The following is a 23,555-nucleotide window of genomic DNA, read 5'->3' as shown; positions in this document are numbered from 1 at the left end:
CTGAGAAGTGCCTCCAGGTGGACAGTATCTTGCAAGGTGCAAGGTCTCAGAGCAGAGTGGTCTCTTGACTGCACTGCTGTCTGCCTCATATATTTGCTAAGACTGGATTTCACACCTTAGTGCCCTGATGTATGTATGTTGTCTGCAGTCCTATCTGTGTTGAAACTTTGAATTCAAGGGAACTAATGCATGTAGAAACGGGAGAAAGAAAGGACCTCTTTGTAGGCCCTTTTCCTGGACGTATGGCAGATTCATTGGTAAATTCATGGAGAATTCAGCTGTTGAATTTAATTTTATTTCCTCAAACTCTTTGTCAAGAAGTTTCTTCCTTTAATACAGAATACTTTCAAAAAATTCTATAACTGGAATAGTTTGCTCAGGAGATAGAGATGTCTCTGTAGTCCAGGAGTTCACAGGCCTGAGATCCTCTGCAGTGAGGCAGCAGTTCTGTTGGAACATATGCACTGAATCTATTTTAAACTTTCTCTCTGAGATGGTCCTTTATGGCCACTTTGGAGCAGTGTTTTCCCCATAATCGGTTAGTACTTGTCAGTTGACAGGCAGCCCAACTTCACAAACAGTGTGCCAACGCAAAAGGCTATCATTCTGCAGTTATGGCAATAAATATCCAAGAGGAAGGCATCTTTGGTTTCCCTCCCCATGGTATGCTGTTTGGATCCTGGTAATTTATCATAAGTTATGGCCTCCTCAAGTGAATAGTACTGTTAGTTCAGCATGAAAGAAAACCTGAGAATGTGATTTTTTTTCTGTATGTTCTAGCTATATGTGATGTACCTTGTTTAGGCTAGCACATTGCTATAGTTCATATTGCACCATTAGAGAGGTATTTTTTTACAAGTTAAAGAATTCTGAAAAAACAATCTCATAATAGGTCCATAAAAATAACAAGACTTCTCATTTTTAAAAGGTGTTTACAGTGTTTCTTAAATTAAAGGTAAATTATTTCTTTATCAATTTCAAAAAATCAGTGTTTTTATATACCTTAGAATGTGTTCCCCAAACTAACCTTGTTATTCAGGGAAGTAAATAAATGGCACTCTAAAATGGGGACTCTTTCCAAATGGAAAAAGAAGCATCTAATAGATAAAAGTCATATTTCAGATATTAACACATCTACACAATTTTGCTGGGTATTAAGAAGCGAAGTGGGATATATACACCTTCTCAGAAATTATAGCAACTTTTCCAGGCAGGATCAGCAGCTGACTATGAAAAGTAAACATAAAAATAGATATGATGATCATCACAGTTTCAGTTGCAAGAAAGCTATTGATATACTTGCTATTTTTCTATAAAAGTGCATATGATACCATCCATATCTAGACAGTCCTTGGGAGATGCTTGTCCAAAACAGATCCTTAAAAGCATAGGCTAAAGGAGATCATGCAATATTATAGATACTCTGTTCTACCACATAGTTTTTCTCATCCAAGTATTTCCTTAATATTTACTCCAAACCCTTTTTACTTCAAATCAAACAGTTATCGTCCTGGCAATATAACCCTCTCTTAATGTCTCTTAATGAAAATCTTTCTCATTTGACAAAATTATTTTCATACTCCCACACCCAGTCTTTACTCTTCTCATCTCTTGACTTAAAAAATGAAGTTGTATCCATACCTTTTTCTAAGTCATATTCTTTATACTTGTCATTCTAGCTCCTCTCCTCCTTACTCTACAGACAGATTTTTCTTTTTTCAGAAGAGGTCTACAAAATGTGCTCTATTCAAAGTACTGTAGACTATTGCTAAGATAACCCATTGCTGAGGAAAGCAAACATTCATATCCTGCACCACAGAAAGAGTACTTATACTAATATTTGCAATAATTAGATATACCACTTTTGCAACTGTTTGACATTGTTGAGTGTGTATAAGCTTGTGCCCCAATTCCTTTTCTCCCTGGCTCAGATGACAAAGCCCATGCATTTCTCTGTCTGATTTCATCCTCCCAAAGTACTTTGTTTCTCTTCCTCAAATTTTCCTCTGAAAATTAGAGACATTTTATCCAATTTTCCAGGGCTACTTTTAAGTCTGATCCCATTCCACCCTGCCAAAGTGCTTGAATGCCCCCCTTCCCAAAAGACACAACACCCATGGCTGCTTCTGTCAGCTCAGGGCTTTTTCTTTCAGCATGGATGACCTTAACATTTCTAGGCCTTCTTTGTCCCATTCCACCTGTCTTTGTTCTGTTCCAGGGGTGAACACATAAGACTGGCTAACCCAAAGGGTTGGATTTTAACCCTCCTGGTGCGATTCGATCGTAATACATGGGCCAGGAAGTTTCAGCAGCTTTAAAAGCACCTGTTTTTACGTGAGACTTCTCTGTTGGTCTGTAGCGGACCAGCCACCCAGAGGAGGGTCCGGGTCCACCTTGACGGCTCCATGCTGCCACCCCCAGGCAATGGGTGCCTTGAGCGGTGGGGCCGGTCGGCTGCTGCCTGGCTGAGCTCCCTGTGACTGACAGGAGCCTGCTGGAGCCCTGTGACCGGTACCGCCTGCTCCCGACTCCTGGTAATGATGCCAACGCCTTTCTGCCAAGGATCCCTAAAAGAACTTCTCTGTTCCTTTAGTGTCAAGTGACAAGACCCAAGCTGAGAATAAAGCTGATGGGGGCCTGCGTCCTCTGAACAACAGCCCAAATGGTGAGGCGAAAGGCACAGCCACTGTCCCAGCTGACATCTCTGGGCCTTGGTTTCCTCTGCCTGATTGCCTGTGGTGACTGTAGCAGGCAGTGACGCCAGCTTTTCTGAGCTCTCCAAAGGGCTAGTGGATTCAGGATGCAGGAGATCTGCAGGCAGAGCTCAGTCTCCATAACCATCGCGTGACAGCCACTGGCCTGGCCAGGGGTTCTCCGGAAGCCCTGATGCTCCAGTGCCCCTTGAGGGATCTCTGGTCTACAGCCCTACAACCTTCCCTCAGTGAGTGCTGTGAAAGCACAGCCTGAGCAAAGGGACGTGGCCTTCTGCAAAGCTGCTGAGCAAGCCCTGCCTCTGTCTTCATCCTCACCCATACAGGGACTCAAGGGGAGGCAGCTGTAAAATCATACTCTTTCAGAGCTACAGCCCAGCCCGCCTTCTTCATCTGTTGGTGTCCAAGAGAAGTGACACCCCATCCACCCCAAACTGAGCCCCAGCTGACCGCTGGAAGTACCGGGGCAGCTGCTGTGTTCCCCATGGGACAGCACGTCCCGGGAGGGCATGGTGAGCACCCAGGCACTGGGTTGGCACAGCATCATTGCACGGACTTCAAAGGGGCCACTCCTGATTTATACTCTTAACAGGGAGTGCAACACTCAGGCCTGCTTCTGATGTTTTACCATTTCAGCTGAGAAAGGAGCTGTGCCTGAGCAAGTCTCTCTGGGGTAAGAATAGCATCTGCCACCTTAGGACACAACACACTTGTCCAGCTCCTACATGGCAGCACGTTGCGCTGATATATAGAAGGCAACCTACCCGCTGAGGAATGTCTTCAAGCGCTATTAGTGGAAGCGTATCATCTACACACGCAGGCATGACCCTGTGCAGGAGTCTTGCGAGAGCGGGGCTATTTTGAGCTTTTGACACCGAGGATGAAGGGACACAAATGACGAGCTGATCCTCCTGGCGGGGGCAACCTCCAAAGCTCTCTGTGGTCTTGTCTCCTCCTCTGGGAATGACTCTTGTGAAGGCTGATGGGCGATTTGGTGGGACCTCAGAGCCCAGGGGGCGGGGGCCAGGAGGGAGCTGTGAATTTGCCAGGGATGCAAGGCCAGGCCTCGGTCCCATCAGCACTGTCCAGCCGTGCTTACGGCAAGTCCTGCCTAAGGGTGTGCACCTGTCCCTGAGCTTAGGGCATGCGGCTGCCTGCTTTATTTTCGACCGCATCCTTGAGAGCTAGAGAGATACCAGAGGGTGTGTAACTGCATGCAAGTGAAACACACAGGAGGCTAGAGGAAGAAACAGTTGACTTTGCAAACCAGAGTCTAAAGAAGGCTATGGTAGGTCAGAACAGACAGTTATTCCTTTGATGCGAGAGCTGCTTCTTCAGTGACTTGCCTATCCTTTCCCACCAATGCCCTTTGTGACAGTTCTTTTGTACAAGTCATCACAGAAACTATCTCCAGGTGTCACACTTACCAGTGTGGCCAGGAGCCATCAGCCTGCTCACTCCTCTTCATGCCTGCCACCTTCTCTCTTCTCTATGCCTGGCTTTGCTGGTTGCATTCCTTCATTCTCATGACACATCCTCAAGCTTCCAAGGTGGAGGCAATGTGAGGCAAAGGATGGTGCAGGGTCTGTAAAGCAGGATTTCAGAGAATCTCAGAAGTTTATGCTTGTGCAAGCCATTACAGCTAACAGGGATACTCATGGATGTCGCATGTCATCTAGACTCTACCCAGCCCCATTTGAAGCTTTGGAGAAGCCTGCAGGTGCGGCTAGAGATTCTTGAGCCACCCAAATGGAGCAGTCAGCTCACAGGTGGTTTAGGCAGGCAAGGCTCACCACCAGAGCCCCTGGCTGTGGTGGCAGACCAATGCATGCTGTCAGGCAAGGAGAAAGACTGCAGGGGATGAGGAGGGGTGAACAAGGTTGGGAGTCTGCTAGGGAGCCAGGGGGGAAAGTTCCGCAGTGTCATGAGAAGGGAGAACTGGTCTGGCACCTCTGCAAGGTGTTGGGTGGCTTTCTTAAGGTCCTTGTGATTGAAAACTGAGGCCTGCTCCTAAAGAACCATCTCCCATTGCTCTCTTCAGACAGCACTGCCAGAGGTTCTGCTCGCCAGTGCTGGCTAGTGACACTGGAAGCAGGCTGGACTTCCTAGTGAGAGCTGGTGTGCTGGTGAGGCTGCACTTGGGAGCCAGATCAGGTGAGAGCCCTTTGGATATTGCTGTCGCAGGCTTACAGCCGCGGAGGTGTCGGTTGCAACTTCCCAGCAGTGTGAGCATCTATTTGGAGACAAAGCCTCTGGCATTGACTTCTGCAAGCTTAGACCAAGCAGACAGTGTCAGTCAGTCCTTGCCACTTCCCATCACCCCAAGGAGCTCCACTGGCAAGCTCTCCCTTGAAAAGCTCTCCCATTGTAAGCAAATCAAGGTGGAAAGCATTCAGGGGCTACCTGCCTCAGGCTTGGGCACAGTCATTTTCTGCACAGCCTGCATCCCTTCAGCCCACAACACCAGCCCCACTCCCATCCCTGTGGCCCTGGCTAGGCTCAATGCTCCATGGAGGACCCACCTCTGCTTTTGAATACTAGCGCTTGCACAAGAGGCAGAGGTGGAAGCTGTGGACTGTCACAAGCTTTCAACATCAACACATACCCTGGCCTCTGCTCCTGAGTCTGCTTCTGGTTTCCTTTTAGTGCCAGCTGCACCTTACTCCTCAGCTGCTGCTAATGTGTTTCTCATTCACTCCACTTTGGTCTGCATCAAGGGATCCTGCAGCTTGGCGTCAGCTGGGGTAACTGGCAGTGAATGCTTCAGACAGGCAGTGCTGCAACAGTGGGTGCAATTGCATAAGTTGATATTGCTGAAAGGATTCCCAAATTAACTTCATAGCCCTCAGTTACTGCTAACCTGTGTTTCATTCACTATACACACTGCCCTGCAGTCTTTGAGCTTTCTGAGAAAATCCTCCAAGGCTGTGCGGTCTCCCTGAAAATAAGGGACAGAAGTTACTTGGAAGCCGAGAGCTGTCGGTTCTATGAAAACATCAGCTTAGGCAGACGTCTGTGGGCTTGTCTTCAACATACCTTGGCACTGTCCATGTGTCTTTCACCCAAACTACAGGCAAGGCTTAATGCGTTGGAACAATCCAGCTGAGACGGCTGACAGAGCACATGAGACTTTGCAGTTGTACGTGCCCACTGTGCCTCTGCTGTTCAGATCAGGGTCTGAATGAAGGAGAAAGTGTTTGACAATTTCCCCCTTCCCTTCCTCCCTCATCCCTTTCCCTTCTTCCCAAAAATATATTGTCTGTTTAGCCTGCAGGTAGGCCAAAACCGAGGTACAGGTATGTGAGGAAGGAATGGAGGGGTACACCCATCCGTTTTCTTCTTTTCTCTTGCCTGACGCAATGCCACGTGCAGCCTGTTGTGCAAGAGGTGACAAGGCTGACCTTCAAGGTGATGTGTTGAGGAGGTGTGTTGGTGTCACGCAGCGTGCGAGAAATGGGCCCTGAGGGGCAGTCCTTCCAGCACGTGGCCCCAGGCAGGGCTCAGCGTTTTGTCCGCTGCAGAGAAACTAGGACCAGGTGGTGGCAGCAGCTGAGGGAATCTAGGGTAAGAGAGATGGCACAACTTAGGGGCACTATCGATGTGTCGTAACAGTGCTCTGTGTGCCGAAAATCGTCTCAGACAAGGAACTGGCAGCTCTTCATGGTGCAGTGTACTGACTTCTGCTAACTTACTCAGAGACTGATGTGTAGGCTTTGTGACTGCCAGGATCACAAACAAAAGTAGGGAAAGGAAAAAGGAAAGGGATCACCCTCTCTTGCCCCTCACATGGGAAGTAAGCTGTGCTGAAAGGACAATGGGAGAAGCATTAAGAGTATGCGAGGGCAGGAGCAAGGCAAGGAGCTGCTGGAGACGGAAGAGAGCACAGGCTGGACTATCAGTAGTCTCCACAGGAATGGCCAGCCTCTAAGTTTGCGGGTCCTCAGTCCAGAGTTTGCATGAGCTTCTCCCTTCCCCCAGCCAGGAAAAGTAAGAAAACTTGTTCTGCAACACAATATCCCAAGCTTGATCAGAAAAAAAAAAATACAAAGAAGGCACTGCTCATAGTGTGTATGCAAAGGAATCTACGGTCTTTATTCTCTAGACATTGAGGTGGGTACAAAGACTTATTGCAGAAGAAAGTGACCAAGAGGTTCACATTTTGTGCATCCCTCAGGTCACTTTGCTGCTTCGTGACAGCCTCACTCTTCCTCTCCTATCTTTTTGCTGTGAAACTCGCGGCTCTTCACTCGGAGCTTGTTGACCTGCGACTCTGCAATGTCAGCCCGCTCCTCGGCTTCCTCCAGCTCGTGCTGGATCTTGCGGAACTTGGAGAGGTTGACATTGGACAGCTCCTCCTGTGTGGGGAGAGGGAGGCGGTGGTGAGGAGCCCAGGGCAGGGCTTTCACGCCTCCTGCGCCTCGGCCTTGCAGGGCTGTAGCTGTTTCCCAGAGGAAAGCACAGACCTCCTATCTCCCACCTACCACCGATGACCCAGAAGCCTCACACAGACCTCCTCATCATCCCTTGTTTAGAGTATCCCATCCAAACCAACTAAAACAGCTTTTGAATTGTTATCGCAGATCTGCCCTCTGGAATGTGCAAAGCGGGATGGACAGCACAGCAGTCCCTGTTTTTAGCTGTTGAGAAAAAGCTGTTTGGGCTGCAGTTTGTTATTCTTTACACTCAAAGGTTAGGGCTAAGAAAGAGCAGCAGCACCAAGAAAGAACATGTATACTCCCCAAAGGTGAGTTTCTATGGTATCCTCAGGGAGGAAGTTCCTGCCCCCTCCTGCCAATCCCCACTAGGTGAGTATAGCTTCTCCTTCTTTCTCCATGTCTGCTGTGACAGCACTGTCAGGTAACTGCCCATCTCCTCCTTCTTCCGTAGCCATACAACACCACCCACAATCCACCCTCCTCTTCCAGCCACTGTCTGCAGTCACATATCTCATCACTTTGCCTTATGAAGAATGTTGCTTTGCAGAAGAAATTGAAACTTATTTCCAGTTCAGCACACGAGCTAATCATCACTGTCTCCTGTTCTGGCTCAGTGTCTGCACTCTCTGATACAAGCTGAAGAACTCTGAGGAGATGAGTCAGTTAGAACCCAAGCACGTCCCTCTCACAAATCATTCACTCATCATAGGACAGCAAAACCTGTCTATACTGGCCTATGCAGGAAGGAACCTGACTCAAAAATTTATCAGCTGAGAGGCTGCTTGTGAGCCATGTCTGTCAGTCTGTCCTCCTGTATAAAAAAGATTGCACGACATCCCTTAGTTTATTCCTGACAGGAGTGTGGCCAAAAGAAAGCAATGTCAACCATACTTTCAGGATTATGTTCCTAGAACCGTTAAATTTCTCATGGGGAACCACTCCTTGCAAGCTTTGCAAGGATGATTTTCTTGTAGGCACACACTAAACTATTCCCAGATGACTGACCTTTCTTTCCCTGCACTTGAAGTCCAGCATTGTTCACCACTTTCTGTGCTTTCCCAAAAACTCATTCATTTCCCATATGATTTCTGTTCCTCCTCAGAAAGTGATGTTTGTTTACCACTACAAGCAATACTCACAGCCTCCTCAGCTTGTCTCTTGTAGGATTTCACCTTCATTTGCAGCTTGTCCACCAGATCCTGCAGCCTGAGAATATTCTTCCGGTCTTCCTCAGACTAAAACAGTTGGCAAACAGGAAACAGAATGAATTATTGGTTTCCCCTCCATGTCAGTTAACAATTCCCCTTGGCAATCAAGTGCAAAAATTTTTTGTGAGTAAAAAAAATATTTTTACTTCCTGCGAGGGGGTGTGTCAACCCAAGGAGGCCTCCTGCTTACCTGGTAGGTCAGCTCCTTCACCCTCCTCTCGTACTTGCGCACACCCTTCACGGCTTCAGCGCTGCGCTTCTGCTCAGCATCAACCTCCCCTTCCAGCTCCCGCACCTGCAATGAGAAGCCCATCTTTGGAGCTTCCCTGGGGGAAGCTTACGTGACATGCTTGCAGGGGCACAAATACCAGCCCTACGCACTCTGGCCTCCAGCTTCTGGATTTGCTTCTTGCCTCCCTTCAGTGCCAACTGCTCGGCTTCATCCAGACGGTGCTGCAGGTCCTTCACCGTCTGGTCCAGGTTCTTCTTCATCCTCTCCAGGTGGGCGCTGGTGTCCTGCTCCTTCTTCAGCTCTTCTGCCATCATGGCTGCCTGAGGAGAGCAAAGGGTCAAAGCCATTTTGGGGCTGGAGACAGTTTTGGGGGGAGAATACATCCACCCTGAGCAGTGAAAGGAGCCCCCGACTCACATCTGTGATGGCCTTCTTGGCCTTCTCTTCAGCATTGCGGGCTTCCTGGATCGTATCCTCCATTTCACCCTGAATTTGGGCAATGTCTGTTTCCAGCTTCTTCTTGGTGTTGATCAGGCTGGTGTTCTGCACAAAGAGAGATTGCAAGACTTGTATTCTGAGGCCTGCAATACCAAGCTTACAGCCTGAGCCAAGTCTTTACTCTTCAAGCTTGCAATTCAAAATCTGGAATTCTTTTTAAAATGGTAGTTTACAAAACGTCAGTGGTGGGCTCAGGTGCTGGGCGCTGAGCATGGCTTTCCTTGAGGATAACAGTAGAGGCCATTCTAGTACTCCCTATCCTCTGGTATATAGCAGCCCTCTGTGTTTGTTAAGTGTCAACACAACTGATTTTGCACCTCCCCCTTACCTGGGTGTGGAGGAGCTGCACACGTTCAGTGGCATCCAGAAGCTCCTGCTCAGCCACTTTCCTTGACCGCTCCGTCTGCTCCAGGGCTGCCCGTAGCTCCTCAATTTCAGCCTGCAGCAGGTTTGCTCTGCGCTCCACCATGGCCACCTGCTCCTTCAGGTCTTCCTGTGTCCTGAGAGCATCGTCCAAGTGTATCTGGGTATCCTGTAAAAGAGACAAGAGAAATTGCAAGGCAGAAGTGTGTGCTTCAGTGCCAAAAATGCCAGGGAAGCCTTTTCTCTTTCTGTAGCTTTGCTGAACAGACCTTGAGCACTGCCTGTGTGTTTCTCAGGTTCTTTTGTGCCTCTGCAGCCACACGGTTGGCATGGCTCAGCTGGATCTCCATTTCATTCAGGTCTCCCTCCATCTTCTTCTTCAGCCGCAGGGCTTCATTCCTGCTCCTGATCTCAGCGTCCAGGCTGCTCTGCAAGGACTCCACAATTCTGAGGTGGTTTCTCTTCATCTGGTCGATCTCCTCATCTTTCTCTGCTATCTTCCTGTCAATCTCAGACTTCACCTGGTTGAGCTCAAGCTGGAGGCGCAGGATCTTCCCCTCTTCATGTTCTAGGGAGGCCTGCACAATTGGACACAAACATTTGTAACATCGATAAAGCTACTGCTTGCTTTCTAGGTAATTACAGAATATTTCAGTAAATCTCAGCTGGCTGCACTCCCCAGCCAGAACAGAGGGGGACCAAGCAGTTGTTAGCCATATTTCCACATTGCTTACATTTTTAGTGCAGACACCAGCAATTATGGGCATATACCTCAGCTTCCTCCAAGGCAGCCTGGATTTCAGATTTCTCCTGCTCAATCTGCTTCTTGATTTTCTCCAGCTCATGAATCGCCTTTCCTCCCTCGGCAATCTGCTCCGTGAGGTCGGAAATCTCCTCTGTGGGAACAAAGACCAATGGCGTGGTCAGGCACAGAGCAGAATGGGAAGGGCCCTGCCACAACAAGGTAAAAGGCACCTTTGCCGACCTGCAGGCACAGACCCATGTGGAGCGGTGCATAGTGGGGGATAGCAAGAAAGCCCTGCCAGGAGCAGAGGGCCAGGGACTTACGCTGCAAGTTCTTGTTCTCACGCTTCAGCGTTTCCAGGTGGTCCAAGGACTCCTCATAGGCATTCTTCATCTTAAACAGCTCCGTGCTGAGAGAGCGAGACTCCTTCTGGGAAGCTTCCAGCTCAGCTTGCGTTTCCTCATACTTCTGCTTCCATTCTGCCAGGATCTGCAGAGGAACCGGGTGTGAGTATGGACATGGCAATCAGGAAGGAATGCTCTGCCCAGGAGCCCCAGGTCTGGAGCCCAAAAGACCTTGTCAAAGTTCTTCTGCTTCTTATCCAGAGCTGCGCAGGCAGCATTTGATCGCTCCACGTCAATCATCAGGTCCTCCACTTCATTCTGCAGCCTCTGCTTTGTCTTTTCCAGGGAAGCACATTTGGCATTGACAGCTTCAACATGTTCCTCTGCCTCCTGCAGGCGCTGGGCCAGCTTCTTCCTGGGAGGTGGTAAGCACAGCTCATAACTGGGGACTAAAACGGACATTGTTTTTTCATTTTCACTACAGTGCTGAGGCACTGTGCAGTATTTGGTCCTCAGGCACACGTTGCAGACTATCCCAGCCAGTCATTTTTCTTCCATTTTTCTTTTCCCAGCGTCTAGCTATCCCTGTGCCCTCTGCACACACCACACATTGCCTTTCTCTTGCATTCTCTGTCATGTAGCCTATTTTCCTTGTGTTTTCAAGACCACATTTTTTATAGTACATATTTCTGTTTCATAAAACTCCTCCCCAACCTACTACTGGGCTTTTGCCTTTCAGTATCTCAGTGGTCTCTTCAAATTTCCATTATTGGTTTCTGCCAGCCTTCCCCACCTTCCCCACTTACTTGGCCTCCTCCAGCTCCTCCGTGCGCTGAATAGCATCTGTCTCATATTTGGTTCTCCACTGGGCCACTTCGCTGTTGGCCTTGGACAGGGCACGCTGCAGCTCCCCCTTGGCTTCCTGCTCCTCCTCATATTGTTCCCGGAGCAAGTCACAGTCATGGCGAGCAGACTGCAAGCCATGAGCCAGGGCATTCTTGGCCTGGTGGTAAAAAGATTGCAATAAGGAGTAGATGTATTCTGGGAAATTTTCTCTTACTGGCACTTAGACGCTGGAATATATCACAGAGAAATGGTGATTAACTGACTGCATGAAAAAAAGAAAAGCCAAGGTCTGGTATACTGCAAAAAGCTGGGAGTCCTGCACTGACAGGGCCTGGATTGCATAACCTAATGGGATGTTTTGAACTTTTAATTAGATCACCTTTTGAACTCTCGAACACTGCACCAAAAACAATGTGATGTAAAATATTTATTTCATATGTAACACGAAATATCTTCACCTTTATCTCTTCCTCTAGTTGCCGCTTCAATTCTTCAATCTGCTGGGTGAAAGCCTGTTTCCCTCTAGACAGCTGAGAAATTAAAGCATCTTTTTCCTCCACCTGGCGTGCATATTCACCTGGAAAAGTTTGTAATTAAGAAAATATTTTAACAGCTAAGAGAGTCATTTAGGGGGTTCTCACATTTCCAGTGTAGAGACAGAAGTGCCATACCAGATTCTGTCTGCAGACGAGCTCTCTGAGCACTGAGATCACTGATCATGCGCTGATTCTGCTCCTCCTTTGTTTTAAATTCACTTAGTTGGTCTTCCAGAGTGCGGCACATCTTCTCCAGGTTTGCCTAGGTGTCAATCACACATAACAAAATAGAGTTAATACCTTGATTGTGCCTTAGTTACAGCAGGAAAATGTGTCCAGAAGATGCAGTTTACATATCTGCAGATTATGTGCATATGTCCACTGTTTGATACATTAGATTTGGGGAAAACAGTTATATTATAACCTGATAGTAGTTAAATAAGATAAGATTAAACACAAATATTACATTGTTTTCAAATTACTATTAAAAGTATTTGTGTACCTTGGCCTTGGAGACTGTCTCCATGTTACTGGCCAAGTCGTCAATCTCCATCTTCAGCTCACTCTTCTCCTTCTCCAGCTTCTGCTTCACTCGTTGCAGGTTGTCGATCTGCTCCCCAAGCTCAGCTGTGCTGTCAGCGTGCTTCTTCCGCAGGGTGGCAGCCGTGGCTTCGTGCTGCAGTGTGGCCTCTTCGAGGTCACGACGCATCTTCTGGAATTCTGCCTCACGCTTCTTGTTCATCTCAATCTGAGCTGTGGTAGCCCCTCCCGCTTCTTCCAGGCGCTCGCTGATCTCCTCTAGCTCCCTCGAGAGGTCAGCCCGATGCTTCTCTGCTTTTGCCCGAGAGGTTCGCTCTGCCTCAATTTCCTCCTCCAGTTCCTCAATACGAGCCTGCGGAACATTAGGGACCCTTCACACCCATGCCCTCCTCCTACCTCATGTCTTTCTGAAGGCAGAAGAGAAGGAAGAGAGACTTGCCTGCAGCTCCTTGATCTTCTTCTGTAATTGGATGCCCAGAAGTTGCTCATCCTCGATTTTGCTCTGGATCTGGCTGATTTCAAAGTCTTTCCTTTGCACAAAGCAAACCGTGTTAGAGCGTAAAGAAAAAAGACAAGTACACCAGCCCAGCACTCAGGTGTCCCACAGCCACACTTACTTCTTCAGTTTCTCATCCAGCTGCTGCTTATCGTTTTCCAAATCCATTATGCTGTCATGGGCCAGCTTCAGGTCTCCTTCGAGTTTCCGCTTAGCCCTCTCAAGGTCCATGCGCAGCTTCTTCTCTTGTTCCAGGGACCCTTCCAGCTATAAAGAACAAGACTATCAATGCTCTGCCAGCCAGGTCTAACTCCATCCCTGTCCTTTTCTTGCTGTATGCCTCTGTGCTTACATCATCCACTTGCTGCTCCAGCTTGGTTTTAGCTTTGGTCAGAGTATTGACTTTGTCCTCTTCTGCCTGCAGGTCATCCAGTGTCTGCTGATGGGCCTCTTGGAGGGCTTTCTTCTCTTTTGTCAGCTTCACAATGGTCTCATCCAGGGCTGCCATCTCCTCTGTGAGGTTTTTTACCTTTGAGAAGAAGGGAACAAGTGCAGATAAAAAATGTTGTTTAAAACTTGATACTGTATAACAAAACAGAGGTCTCTTCTGGAGTGAGAGTGACATCTTCTGCCTCATACCTTGTTTTCAGTGGCATGTTTTTCCTTCTCAACCTTGGCCAGCGTTAACTCAAGGTCATCAATATCTTTCTTCAGCTCTGAACATTCATCCTCCAGTTTCCTTTTCTTGGCTGTCAGCTCAGCATTAATTTCCTCCTCATCTTCGGCCCTTTCAGTCACTTCTTTAACTTTAGCTTCCAGCTGGATTTTGGTTTTGATGAGCTGGTCACATCTTTCCTCAGCATCAGCCAAAGCATCAGCTTCCTGGTGGGAAAATACCGTTTTTAGGGATATGTTTTTTGAGGGAATATCGAGATGCTTACCTTCATAACTGAGAGTCCTGGATAGCCATTTTGTAGTTAATATTTGGTTTATGTTCCAATAGAATGAAATATAATACAGAATTGATTTTACATTGTTGGTTTTGAAACAGCCGGTTTTGAAAGCTAAAACAAAACAAAATTCTTTTCAATCTACATGAAGGCCCGAGTATTTACATATTTGTGCAAGGTATAGAATCCAGTCTTATCCCCTAATATCAAACATTAGAACAAAGTACATAAATTTGGGCTTAATCATAGGAATATCTCCCACATTTATGAAGTGCCGAATGATAGCCATGTGCCAAGATACATATAAATACCAAAGTCACAGTTATGCTCACATCATTCCTGCATTTCTCTTTATTTCACCTACTGTCTTTTTGGAGCAACTGTTTCTGATGTAGATTTTCATCACCACGGCCCCAAAATACTCAGCATCTAGCAGCTTTGGCTTTTCTCTGTGAGACCCTCATCAGCTAAGAAGAAAAAGAGTTGCTGGAAAATTTGTCTCTAGGCTTTTTTTGCAACAGATGTCCTGTGGTATTTATTATATTTTGTCTCAAGTTTCAGTCTAGCAGAAATAATATGAAAGAAAAATGATAATTTTAGCAGTGAGTGGATTTTTTTCATCTTTTTACAGTTCAAGATCCTTTAAAAATTGGGCATGTAAATTTTCCTATATGTCACATATGCTCCATAGTATTACCTTGAGGATACAGTCTTTTCTATTCTGTGAATGATTTAATTTAGAAACCACAGCATTACAACACTGCAGATGTACCACATAATTTTATGTAATGATTCTGAGTGATTTAGGAGGGCAAGTGAGAATATTAAATTCTGTTTACTATCAGTTAGTTCAGTATTACAACATAGTAATGTTTGTAACAGCTAAGCCACCACCTACACCAGAAAAAAAAGTTATCTTGTTTAATTGGAGAATAAAGAGAGGAAAGAAATGTCCTCTTAACTTGTCCCAAGAATTCCTAATCATGTGTGTATAAGGATAGGTGTACTCAGTTTTGGAGAGGTAGGAAAAAATTACTAGAAGAACAAACATTATACTAATAAAAGTAAAGTTTCTTGATTGCTCTGATGCAGTTTAACTGAATGTAAATGATAGAGACCCCAGCATACACCACAGAAAAGTCTCACCCATGTAATACCTTGACTACAGCCTCCTGATAGTCCGTATTGAAGCTAGTTACATTTTTAAGAGCACCACTTAATGAAATACAATTGAATTGAATTAAATTGTAGTTTCTATGTGTCTTTTGAAAATGTAGTTGTAAATATCAGTCACAGTTCACTGATAGTCACAGTTCAGTTAGGATGATGCACACTGGTAGTACTCACAGCCTGCACTTGGAGCTGCAGATCGTTTTTCTCCTGCATCAGTTTCACCATTTTCTCCTCCAGCTCTTTTCTCTTTGCCTCAGACTTTGCAAGCTCTTCCTTGGTTTTCTCAAACTCTTGTTTCATGTTGGCCATCTCCTTCTCAGATTCTGCACTCTTCAGCAAGGGCTTGATCTTGAAGAACAGCTTCATCCAGGGCCAGTGCTTGACATTCATGAATGCACGAATGTTGTACTGGATGCAGAAAATGGACTCTCTGAAAAGTAAGTCAAATTAATATTAAATATTTAGACCATGATGACACAATAAGCCAAATACAGTGAACCTAATTTGAAGAAATGTCTACCTCCTCTCCACCATTCTCTGGTACTCCACTCTCATCAGGAAGCCCCTGCACCTGGCCTGTGTGCGAGTGATGAGCTGTGCCAGCTTCTCATCCCTCATCTCTTCCAAGAGGCCTACCAGCCCAGCTTTGAAGAACACCTTAGGTAAGAACAAGAAAATAGGTGCAAAAAAGTGCTTGCTATTCAGTGTAGCCTGGTACCCTGTCCCCCATGGCAGATAATATGGGAAATTAAGAGAAAGTGCAAAAGCACAAAGATGTGTGTAGCGGTAGACCCTCTTTTATATCTCCAAGCTTCCAGTGACCTGCAGTTGAGGAAGTATAATACCAGACATTTTACCTTTGTTTTTATTAACTCTTTCATTCTACAACTTTGTCTTAAATTAGGAACCCTTAATTAACCCTTAATTAAATCATCCTATGGCAATGAATTTCAGTTTTATTCAAGTGTTGAGTCAATAAGTACTTAGTTGATTTCTTTTAAATACACTATTTGATCATTTCACATACTATCCGGAGAATCTGAGTATCATTCTCAAGCCATGCAAACCAAAACCACATAGTACATGAAACAAACAGTTCTTGTACCTTGGTGTGACCGAATTTGTATTGAGTGTGGTCTATATCAATTGATCCAAGAAGTTTCTCACAAGCCTTCTTGCTGTCAATGAACTGTCCCTCTGGGATAGCACTTGCATTTAATACTTTGTATCTGGAGGAGGAAACGGAAGGACTCCCATTGGACTAGATCTTAAGAGTCTTTTCCAACCTAAATGATTCTATGATTCTATGAATATAAAGAGGTCTGTTGTTGAGACCAATTGGCTGGTACACTGCAAGAAAGAGTCTAAGAACTGTTGAGAACATAACAGCATGCTAAACATAAACTTTAGAGAAGGCTTTAGACACAAGAGGTGAAACTTAAATTTCACAAGTTACTCAAGATGGACAAAATGATCCAGTAAGGGGAACAAGTCTGACCTCTGTTTAAAGTCTGCATACAGGACTCTGTTGGGAAATCCTTTCCTGCAAATTCTGATCCCTTCCAGCACACCATTACACCGCAGCTGGTGAAGCACCAGTTCATGCTCCATGGCACCTAGTAATTCAGAGCACAAATATATGCTATATTCTGTAATACAGAGGTGAAGAGCTGCACCATACTGAAAACCTTCTATATGTGAGTCTCTTACCAGGTGTTTTTGTTTCATTTGGGATGATGCAGCGTACAAAATGGGGGTGGGTGCTTCGCAGATTGGTCATCAGCTTGTTTAAATTCTCCTGGGAGAGTCATTAACAAAAGTTTATATTAGCAAAAGTAATTTGCTATAAGCATCAAGCCCTCTGAAATGAGATAATGAGATATCAGACAAAAATTAGCTTGCAGAATCCTGACCTGAAGCCCTCTGCACCAGTTTTTCTGACTTTCTACAGATCTTTGCTGTTATTAACTTAATGTAGAAAGTTCTTCTAATTAATCTGTAGGAAATATCGTACTCTTAGACATACAATTTTAATACCTTTCACTGACTCTAGTGGAATGCTTTCATTAGAAATTATATCCATCTTCCATTTGATGTACCCAGAGAGATAAACTGGTACCTCTATGAGGCAGTTTGAAGCATACTACAGTAGGCATTTAAGATGGGTCATATGGAGCACATTACATAGAACCTTCCTGTTTTCCCCACTGAAAGCAAAAGGAACAAAAATGACAAGCTGAGTTTTATATGTCTAGATTACATGTTTAGCTTGTAAGGTAAGATGAGAATAAGGTGAGATGAATCCCAGATTTGTTTTGTAAGTAATATCTGTATACTTATTTATAAATAATTATTGCCTATAATTAGTCGAGGGAAGTAGGTGCCTCCAGAGGACATCTCAGATCATGTAAATTAAGCAGCCAAAACATTAAAATGTCTAAACACTAACATGTCTAAACAAGAGGAATAGTGGAAGGAAGTTTGAAAACATAACAGAAATGCAACACAAATGCATCAAATAATATTTCTCCTATAACATCACCTCTTAAAGTCTTATGACCTTGAAACATAGGCTTATTGCATTATTTTTGAATGATACATGCTGGCAATAATTTCCCACTTGCAAAGCCAAGGCACTACAGCTATGATTATTTTTCTTGGGGCATATGCGCACATGCCCATGTCTTGTTTCAGAGCACTGGCTAGAGGCTGTCAGGTGATCAAGAATCATATGACAGCAGATCTGTAGAAGAAATTTGGCTATATCAAGAAGGGAGTCCTAAAAGAAGGATGAATATGTTAATAACTAACCTCAGGAGAGACTAGGTATTTCACCTGGCAGAAGTGTATGGAGCAGTCAGGCAGCAAGACTTTGTTATGACAAAGAACTGTCAAGTATCTGATATCTTAAAAATCCATAACCCAAGGAGTGGTGGTATTTCAACTGTAAAAGATTGATCCTTGAATCATGGAGAAAAACTAGAGATATAAATGGAGCAAATAGATCATCCTCTAGACCAGTGGGCAGAATGTTGTTAAAGGGCAATAAAGGTTCCGAAGCCAGAGGTGGGCATCTGAAGGAAACCTGGTATATTTTAGGAATATTTTAGAAGCTTTCTGTATGACATTATTCCATCTGGAAATGTCATCCTGGGGCAAGTGGACAAAAAGCAAAATTGTGCATTCAGTGGAACGGAGCATAAATAGATTACAGTGGATTTATTCCTAGCAAAATATGGCCCAAGAACTTCAGGGTCTTTTAACACAACTAAGCCAAAAAAAGACTAGCCATTTTAAATGGTGAGTTTACTCCTCATCTTAGGAAGAAATAGTGAACTCTCTACTGTACCCGGAAAAGAGCTGAGACAGTCTGGAAGGAAGAACCCTTCTTCTTGCCACCTTTCTTGCCAGAACTAGCCTCTGCATAATGGAAAATAAATAAAGGAGGTTTTAGATTTTTGCTTTTGCCTTTTATAATTCCTTTTTATAAGCTGTACATCAGTGAAAATATGGGATTCATAGAACCAACCTGCTTCTGCTCCACCATAGTTGGCAAAGAGTAAAGCCAGTGTTTTCAGTGATGATTTCTGGTACAGCCCAATGACAGTTTCATTCAGGGGGTCCTTGTTTTTCTCAAGCCATCCAGTGATGTTGTAGTCTACTGTGCCAGCATAGTGTATCAGGGAGAAGTGGGCCTCAACCTTCCCTTTGGTAGGCTTGGGCTTCTGGAAGTTGCCGGACTTGCCCAGATGCTGGTCATAGAGCTTGTTCTTGAAAGAGGTGTCAGTTGCCTTGGGGAACATGCACTCCTCTTCCAGGATGGAGAAGATGCCCATGGGCTGGAAGAAATGCACAAGGGAGACAGATTGTAATTTAGTTTTCATGGCAGTAGTGACCTTCACCTAGGCAGAGTAGTGGAAATTACTTCACCTAGGCAGAGTAGTGGAACAGAGATTGAGATACACATCAGAAAAGATTATTATTCAATTACATTTTCTGCTAGAAAGTGAGATTAAACATATTGATACTTACATATTTTAACACCAAATGAATCCTAAAGATTAATGGAAATTCATTTAGTTTGTGTTGAGAACATGCTTTATAAAATCAGAACACTACCTTCTTATCCAGAGGGACTCAAAGCACACACAGATGTCTTAGACAAATTGAACATGAGCCAACAATACATCCTTGCAACAAAGGCAGCCAATTAATCCTGGGCTGCATTAAGAATGTTGCCAGCAGCTCAAGGGAGGTGATCCTTCACTTCTACTCAGCTCTGCTGAGAAACATCTGGAGTGCTGTGTCCAGTTGTGGGCTCCCCAGTACAAGAGCAATGTGGACATAGTAGAGTGAGCCCCGTGACAGACCACAAAGATATTTAAATGACTGGAACACCTGACATACAAGGAGAAGCTGAGAGAGATGGGACTGTTCAGCCTGAAAAAGAGAAGGCTCTGGGGGATCTTATCGATGTGTACAAATACCTAATGGGAGGGGATAAAGAAGACAGAGCTAGAGGCTTCCCAGTGGTGTCCAGTGCCAGCACAAGATGGAACAGGCATGAATTGTAATACATGAAATTTCATTTAAGAAGAAGAAAAAAGCTTCTTTACTGTGAGGGTGGTCAAAAGTTGGAACAGGTTCCCCAAAGTATCTGTGGTGTCTCCAGCTTTGGAGATATTCAAGATCCTACTGGACATGGTCCTGAACAACTTGCTCTAGCTGATGATGCTTTGACCAAGGGGGTTGGACTAAGTGATCTCCAGAGCTGCCTTCAAACCTCAGCAGTTCTGTGATTCTGTGATTCTAACTGCTTATCATCATGCCAGCCACCGAACTTTTCATCTCATGTGCAGTGCAACTGCCTTCTCATTGTCAGTCAAAGGATGCACATGAAGTGCAACTGTGTGCTGACAATTATGTATGTCCATCTTCTATGTTACTTTTACCAAGATATAGCTATTCTGCTGTACAAGCACAAGTCTGTTAGAGCTGAAAGGTGAGGAGGACATGCTGACCTGGAAATTGACTCTAGCTGTTTCAGAAGAACACTCTCATTGGGAGTTTAACAATCTTTTGGCACTTGAAGAGATCAGTACAGACTTGCTGCCACAAAGCTGTGTGAAATCTTCTTCATGTCTCAGTTGACACAAAAAATAAATTACAGGGCAAGCTATTTTGAATAACAAAAGCTGAATATTTGGACATGAACATAGAAGGTCCCTTTGAAAAATGAGACCAAGTAATTATAGAATTTCCATGCATGTAATGCATTTGAACAGGAAGGATACCTTCTCAATGAGCTCAATGCAGGCAGCCAGGTCCATCCCAAAGTCAATGAATGTCCATTCAATTCCTTCCTTCTTGTACTCCTCCTGCTCCAGCACGAACATGTGGTGGTTGAAAAACTGTTGCAGTTTCTCATTGGTGAAGTTGATGCACAGCTGCTCAAAGCTGTTGAACTGGAAATAAAATAAGAAAGATGCATATTTGCAAGATGCAGCAATAATTGCAAAAAATTGTCATGTCTGTGCATTTCTTCAGTCTGCTTTATGTCTACGTAACGAAACAAAGAAATGCATCAAATTTATTGTCCACAAAGAATTTTTTTTCATTGATAATAAAAATGTGAAGATAAAATACATTTCCTGTATAATCTGAGACCAAATTACAGGGAGAAAAAAACGCAAGCTTAGACCTATCATGATATACATGTTTTTATACTGTCTTGTCCTTGATCATTTAAACCAAGGAATTTTTCTGATTTGACCATTCTGTACTTTTGAGTTTGCACATCTTGAAATAAGACAAGTCCTCTGAAAGGTCATTTTGTACTTCGTGACAAAAGAAGACAAATAGCTGCAAATAATTACATTATGATATTATGTCTTCTTTAAAAATATGTCTCAGAGTGATCATAACCCCCAGTTGTCACTTCCAAATAGCTCTTACCAAATCTTTGTTACTTACATCAAAGATTTCAAAGCCAGCAATGTCCAGGACACCAATGAAGTACTGTCTGGGCTGCTTCGTATCCAGCTGTTGATTGATACGAACAACCATCCACAAGAACATCCTCTCATAGACAGCCTTTGCCAGAGCACCTACTGCATTGTGCACCTATAAGAAAAATAAATGCCTGGAGTTATCATACAGAGCAGAGGAGAATGAAAAGGATCTTAATTCAAAACATGGTTCCAGGTTACCATATGTTTCTTACCTGCTGCGCAGTTTGACCCTTGGTCACATATTCATTCCCCACCTTGACTCGGGGGTAGCACAGTGCCTTGAGCATGTCAGCTGAATTCAGACCCATAAGGTAGGCAGCCTTGTCAGCAACTAAAAAGACAGAGGAAAAAGGAAGAATTTAGTGTCACATAGACTTTGAATCCTGAAGCGTTCTCTAAAGGCTGCAGGGTTCAGACTTCTGTTCTTTGAAATCTTTCAATAGACTCTTATAGAGGGAATCTTGGTAACATCAAAGTCATCATTATGGATATTAAACTTTTCTAAAAGAATTTATGTTTGAAAATCTTCACTGAAGCATGTAGAACGTAACGATATTTTCAAAAAGCTCCTGGCACAAAACTGAAAGCTGCAGCTTGCCAGTCTGAATATTTGTAGTACATGCGTAGCTCAGGAGCTACAGTGACAACAGTCAGGTACAGTCAGTGACTACATTCAGGTGATCAAAACCATCCAATATTTAGGGTGGAACACAGAGAGAATATCTCTGTTCTCTTTCAGATCCAGAGTCTACAACCTTTTCTGAGGTTTGGTTTCTGATGTTCAGTAAAACTCACTGGGTTTCACCCTTTTACCTATGGTACTTCCCACCTTCTGCCTAGTCCTTTAGCAAGAGGAGCCATTGCTCAGAGAGCTGGAGACATGGGTTGTAGGTCCTGTGCCAACAAAGGAGAGGAATCAAATACACCTCTCACACCAGAGCTGCCTGAGCATCTGATAGGTCAGAGTGAATGGGAGCATGGTCCCCCATCCTGTTAGAGCTGAACTACTTGGCTGTTTCACAATTGCAAGCCATATTCCAATAACAGTATGACTAATAACATTACAGAAAGGACATCCATTGCTTCTGACTTCCTGGAAGTGTATAAAGGACAGTTTAAACTATTAATTGTTCATAGCATAGGATACAAAAATCCTGAGATCAGGGAACTTGATGTAGTGAGAAGAGGACAAGGGACAGGTTTTTTCTGGCTTACTGTTTTCCTTGGGACCCTGAAGTCCAAAAAATAACAACTTTTGCTGTCTTCCACATCCATAGTGGTTTACAGAAGGGTTAATTATTGAGTTTGATAATACCTTCTGTGCCATCTGGCTCTGCCTGCTCCTCTCTCGGTTTCTGCTTGAACTTCAAGTTCCCGTAGTGCATGACAGCCCCTGTCAGCTTGTAGATGGCAGTCTTTTCCTCAGCAGTGAAGCCCAGGATGTCAATGGCACTCTGGTAATACAATCAGCAAAGTGAAATATCTGCATGTTATGTGGTGTATGACTTGTGCCTGTTGACCTGTTTGGTAAGTTACTTACATCTGTAGCCATCAGCTCCTCCTTGTCATCAATGCTGGGAACACTGATCTCACCTTGACTCACAAAAGGGTAGTCATATGGGTTGGTGGTGATGAGGAGCATTTCTGAAAACAAATGGGTTCATGGGTTACATTTCATTGTTTTTGTAGTGTAGTTAAATGTTGCTCAGTGATCTTCCTCCAAAAAGCACAGTGAAGCCTCTTACCAATTAGTTCTGGCTTCTTGTTGGAAGTGACCTGATAAAATATGTGGTAGCTTCTTTCTGCCTTGAGCTGGAAAGTGACTCTGGACTTCTCCAGCAGATCTGGCAAGGACGATAGGACAGAGTTAGCACAAGAACTGGGGAGGGTTAGAAGGAATGGGATCAGGCCAGGAGAGTCTCTTACAAGTTTCAATGTCGGCAGAAGCCAGTTTGCCTGTGGCCCCAAAGTGGATTCTGATGAATTTGCCCTGTTAAGGGGAAAAAGAAGCATTTCAGCCTAGATGCATTTCATTGCCATCTCCTTATGTGAGAATACCACTAGCCCATCACTACTGTTATAATGAGGAGGGATTTTGTCTAAAGCAACAACTTACAAAGCGTGAGGAGTTGTCATTCCTCACAGTTTTGGCGTTTCCAAAGGCTTCCAGCAGTGGGTTAGCGCTGATGATTTGATCCTCAAGCGTTCCCTGCAGGATGATAATTATTCCTTGTTATCATTTTCAAAAATCATATCAGGAACAGAGGAAAGTACTGATTCCAGCCACTATCTATTAATTTACCTGCATTTTGCCTGACTGCTGCTCCTCCTTCTTCTTCTCCCCACTCGCTGCAATTGTTGCAAAGTACTGGATGACACGCTTTGTGTTCACAGTCTTCCCGGCACCGGATTCTCCGCTGTCAAACCAAAGAGAGAAGCAGAGAGCGTGTGGTCAGGCAGGAGGTC

The 23,555-nt window shown here is 44.6% G+C and overlaps 1 protein-coding gene across 2 annotated transcripts in view; it reads right to left on the bottom strand.

Moving 5' to 3' along the window:
- Window positions 1-6,779: 6,779 nt before the first annotated feature.
- The window catches only part of LOC140660588 (myosin heavy chain, skeletal muscle, adult-like), a 40,447-nt gene continuing 23,671 nt past the window's right edge, over window positions 6,780-23,555 (bottom strand). For both annotated transcript variants that reach the window (XM_072881567.1, XM_072881568.1), the window contains 34 exons: window positions 23,392-23,506; window positions 23,206-23,298; window positions 23,016-23,079; window positions 22,835-22,933; window positions 22,630-22,733; window positions 22,405-22,543; window positions 21,302-21,420; window positions 21,052-21,201; window positions 20,373-20,543; window positions 18,608-18,917; window positions 18,428-18,498; window positions 16,789-16,876; window positions 16,577-16,694; window positions 16,184-16,307; window positions 15,599-15,735; window positions 15,253-15,508; window positions 13,595-13,837; window positions 13,308-13,484; window positions 13,077-13,222; window positions 12,899-12,989; window positions 12,422-12,811; window positions 12,055-12,181; window positions 11,842-11,960; window positions 11,344-11,540; window positions 10,769-10,952; window positions 10,517-10,682; window positions 10,220-10,344; window positions 9,718-10,026; window positions 9,414-9,617; window positions 9,005-9,130; window positions 8,737-8,907; window positions 8,546-8,650; window positions 8,287-8,382; window positions 6,780-7,066 (listed from right to left, as the gene is read on the bottom strand). In XM_072881567.1, coding sequence (XP_072737668.1) covers window positions 6,911-7,066; window positions 8,287-8,382; window positions 8,546-8,650; window positions 8,737-8,907; window positions 9,005-9,130; window positions 9,414-9,617; window positions 9,718-10,026; window positions 10,220-10,344; window positions 10,517-10,682; window positions 10,769-10,952; window positions 11,344-11,540; window positions 11,842-11,960; window positions 12,055-12,181; window positions 12,422-12,811; window positions 12,899-12,989; window positions 13,077-13,222; window positions 13,308-13,484; window positions 13,595-13,837; window positions 15,253-15,508; window positions 15,599-15,735; window positions 16,184-16,307; window positions 16,577-16,694; window positions 16,789-16,876; window positions 18,428-18,498; window positions 18,608-18,917; window positions 20,373-20,543; window positions 21,052-21,201; window positions 21,302-21,420; window positions 22,405-22,543; window positions 22,630-22,733; window positions 22,835-22,933; window positions 23,016-23,079; window positions 23,206-23,298; window positions 23,392-23,506 — 5,290 coding nt within the window. In that variant the 3' untranslated portion in view covers window positions 6,780-6,910. The remainder of the gene's footprint in view (window positions 7,067-8,286; window positions 8,383-8,545; window positions 8,651-8,736; window positions 8,908-9,004; window positions 9,131-9,413; window positions 9,618-9,717; window positions 10,027-10,219; window positions 10,345-10,516; window positions 10,683-10,768; window positions 10,953-11,343; window positions 11,541-11,841; window positions 11,961-12,054; window positions 12,182-12,421; window positions 12,812-12,898; window positions 12,990-13,076; window positions 13,223-13,307; window positions 13,485-13,594; window positions 13,838-15,252; window positions 15,509-15,598; window positions 15,736-16,183; window positions 16,308-16,576; window positions 16,695-16,788; window positions 16,877-18,427; window positions 18,499-18,607; window positions 18,918-20,372; window positions 20,544-21,051; window positions 21,202-21,301; window positions 21,421-22,404; window positions 22,544-22,629; window positions 22,734-22,834; window positions 22,934-23,015; window positions 23,080-23,205; window positions 23,299-23,391; window positions 23,507-23,555) is intronic.

This window comes from Ciconia boyciana, chromosome 16, assembly GCF_034638445.1.
Source record: "Ciconia boyciana chromosome 16, ASM3463844v1, whole genome shotgun sequence".
NCBI lineage: Eukaryota > Metazoa > Chordata > Aves > Ciconiiformes > Ciconiidae > Ciconia > Ciconia boyciana.
This window is presented reverse-complemented; position numbering and strand designations above follow the sequence as displayed.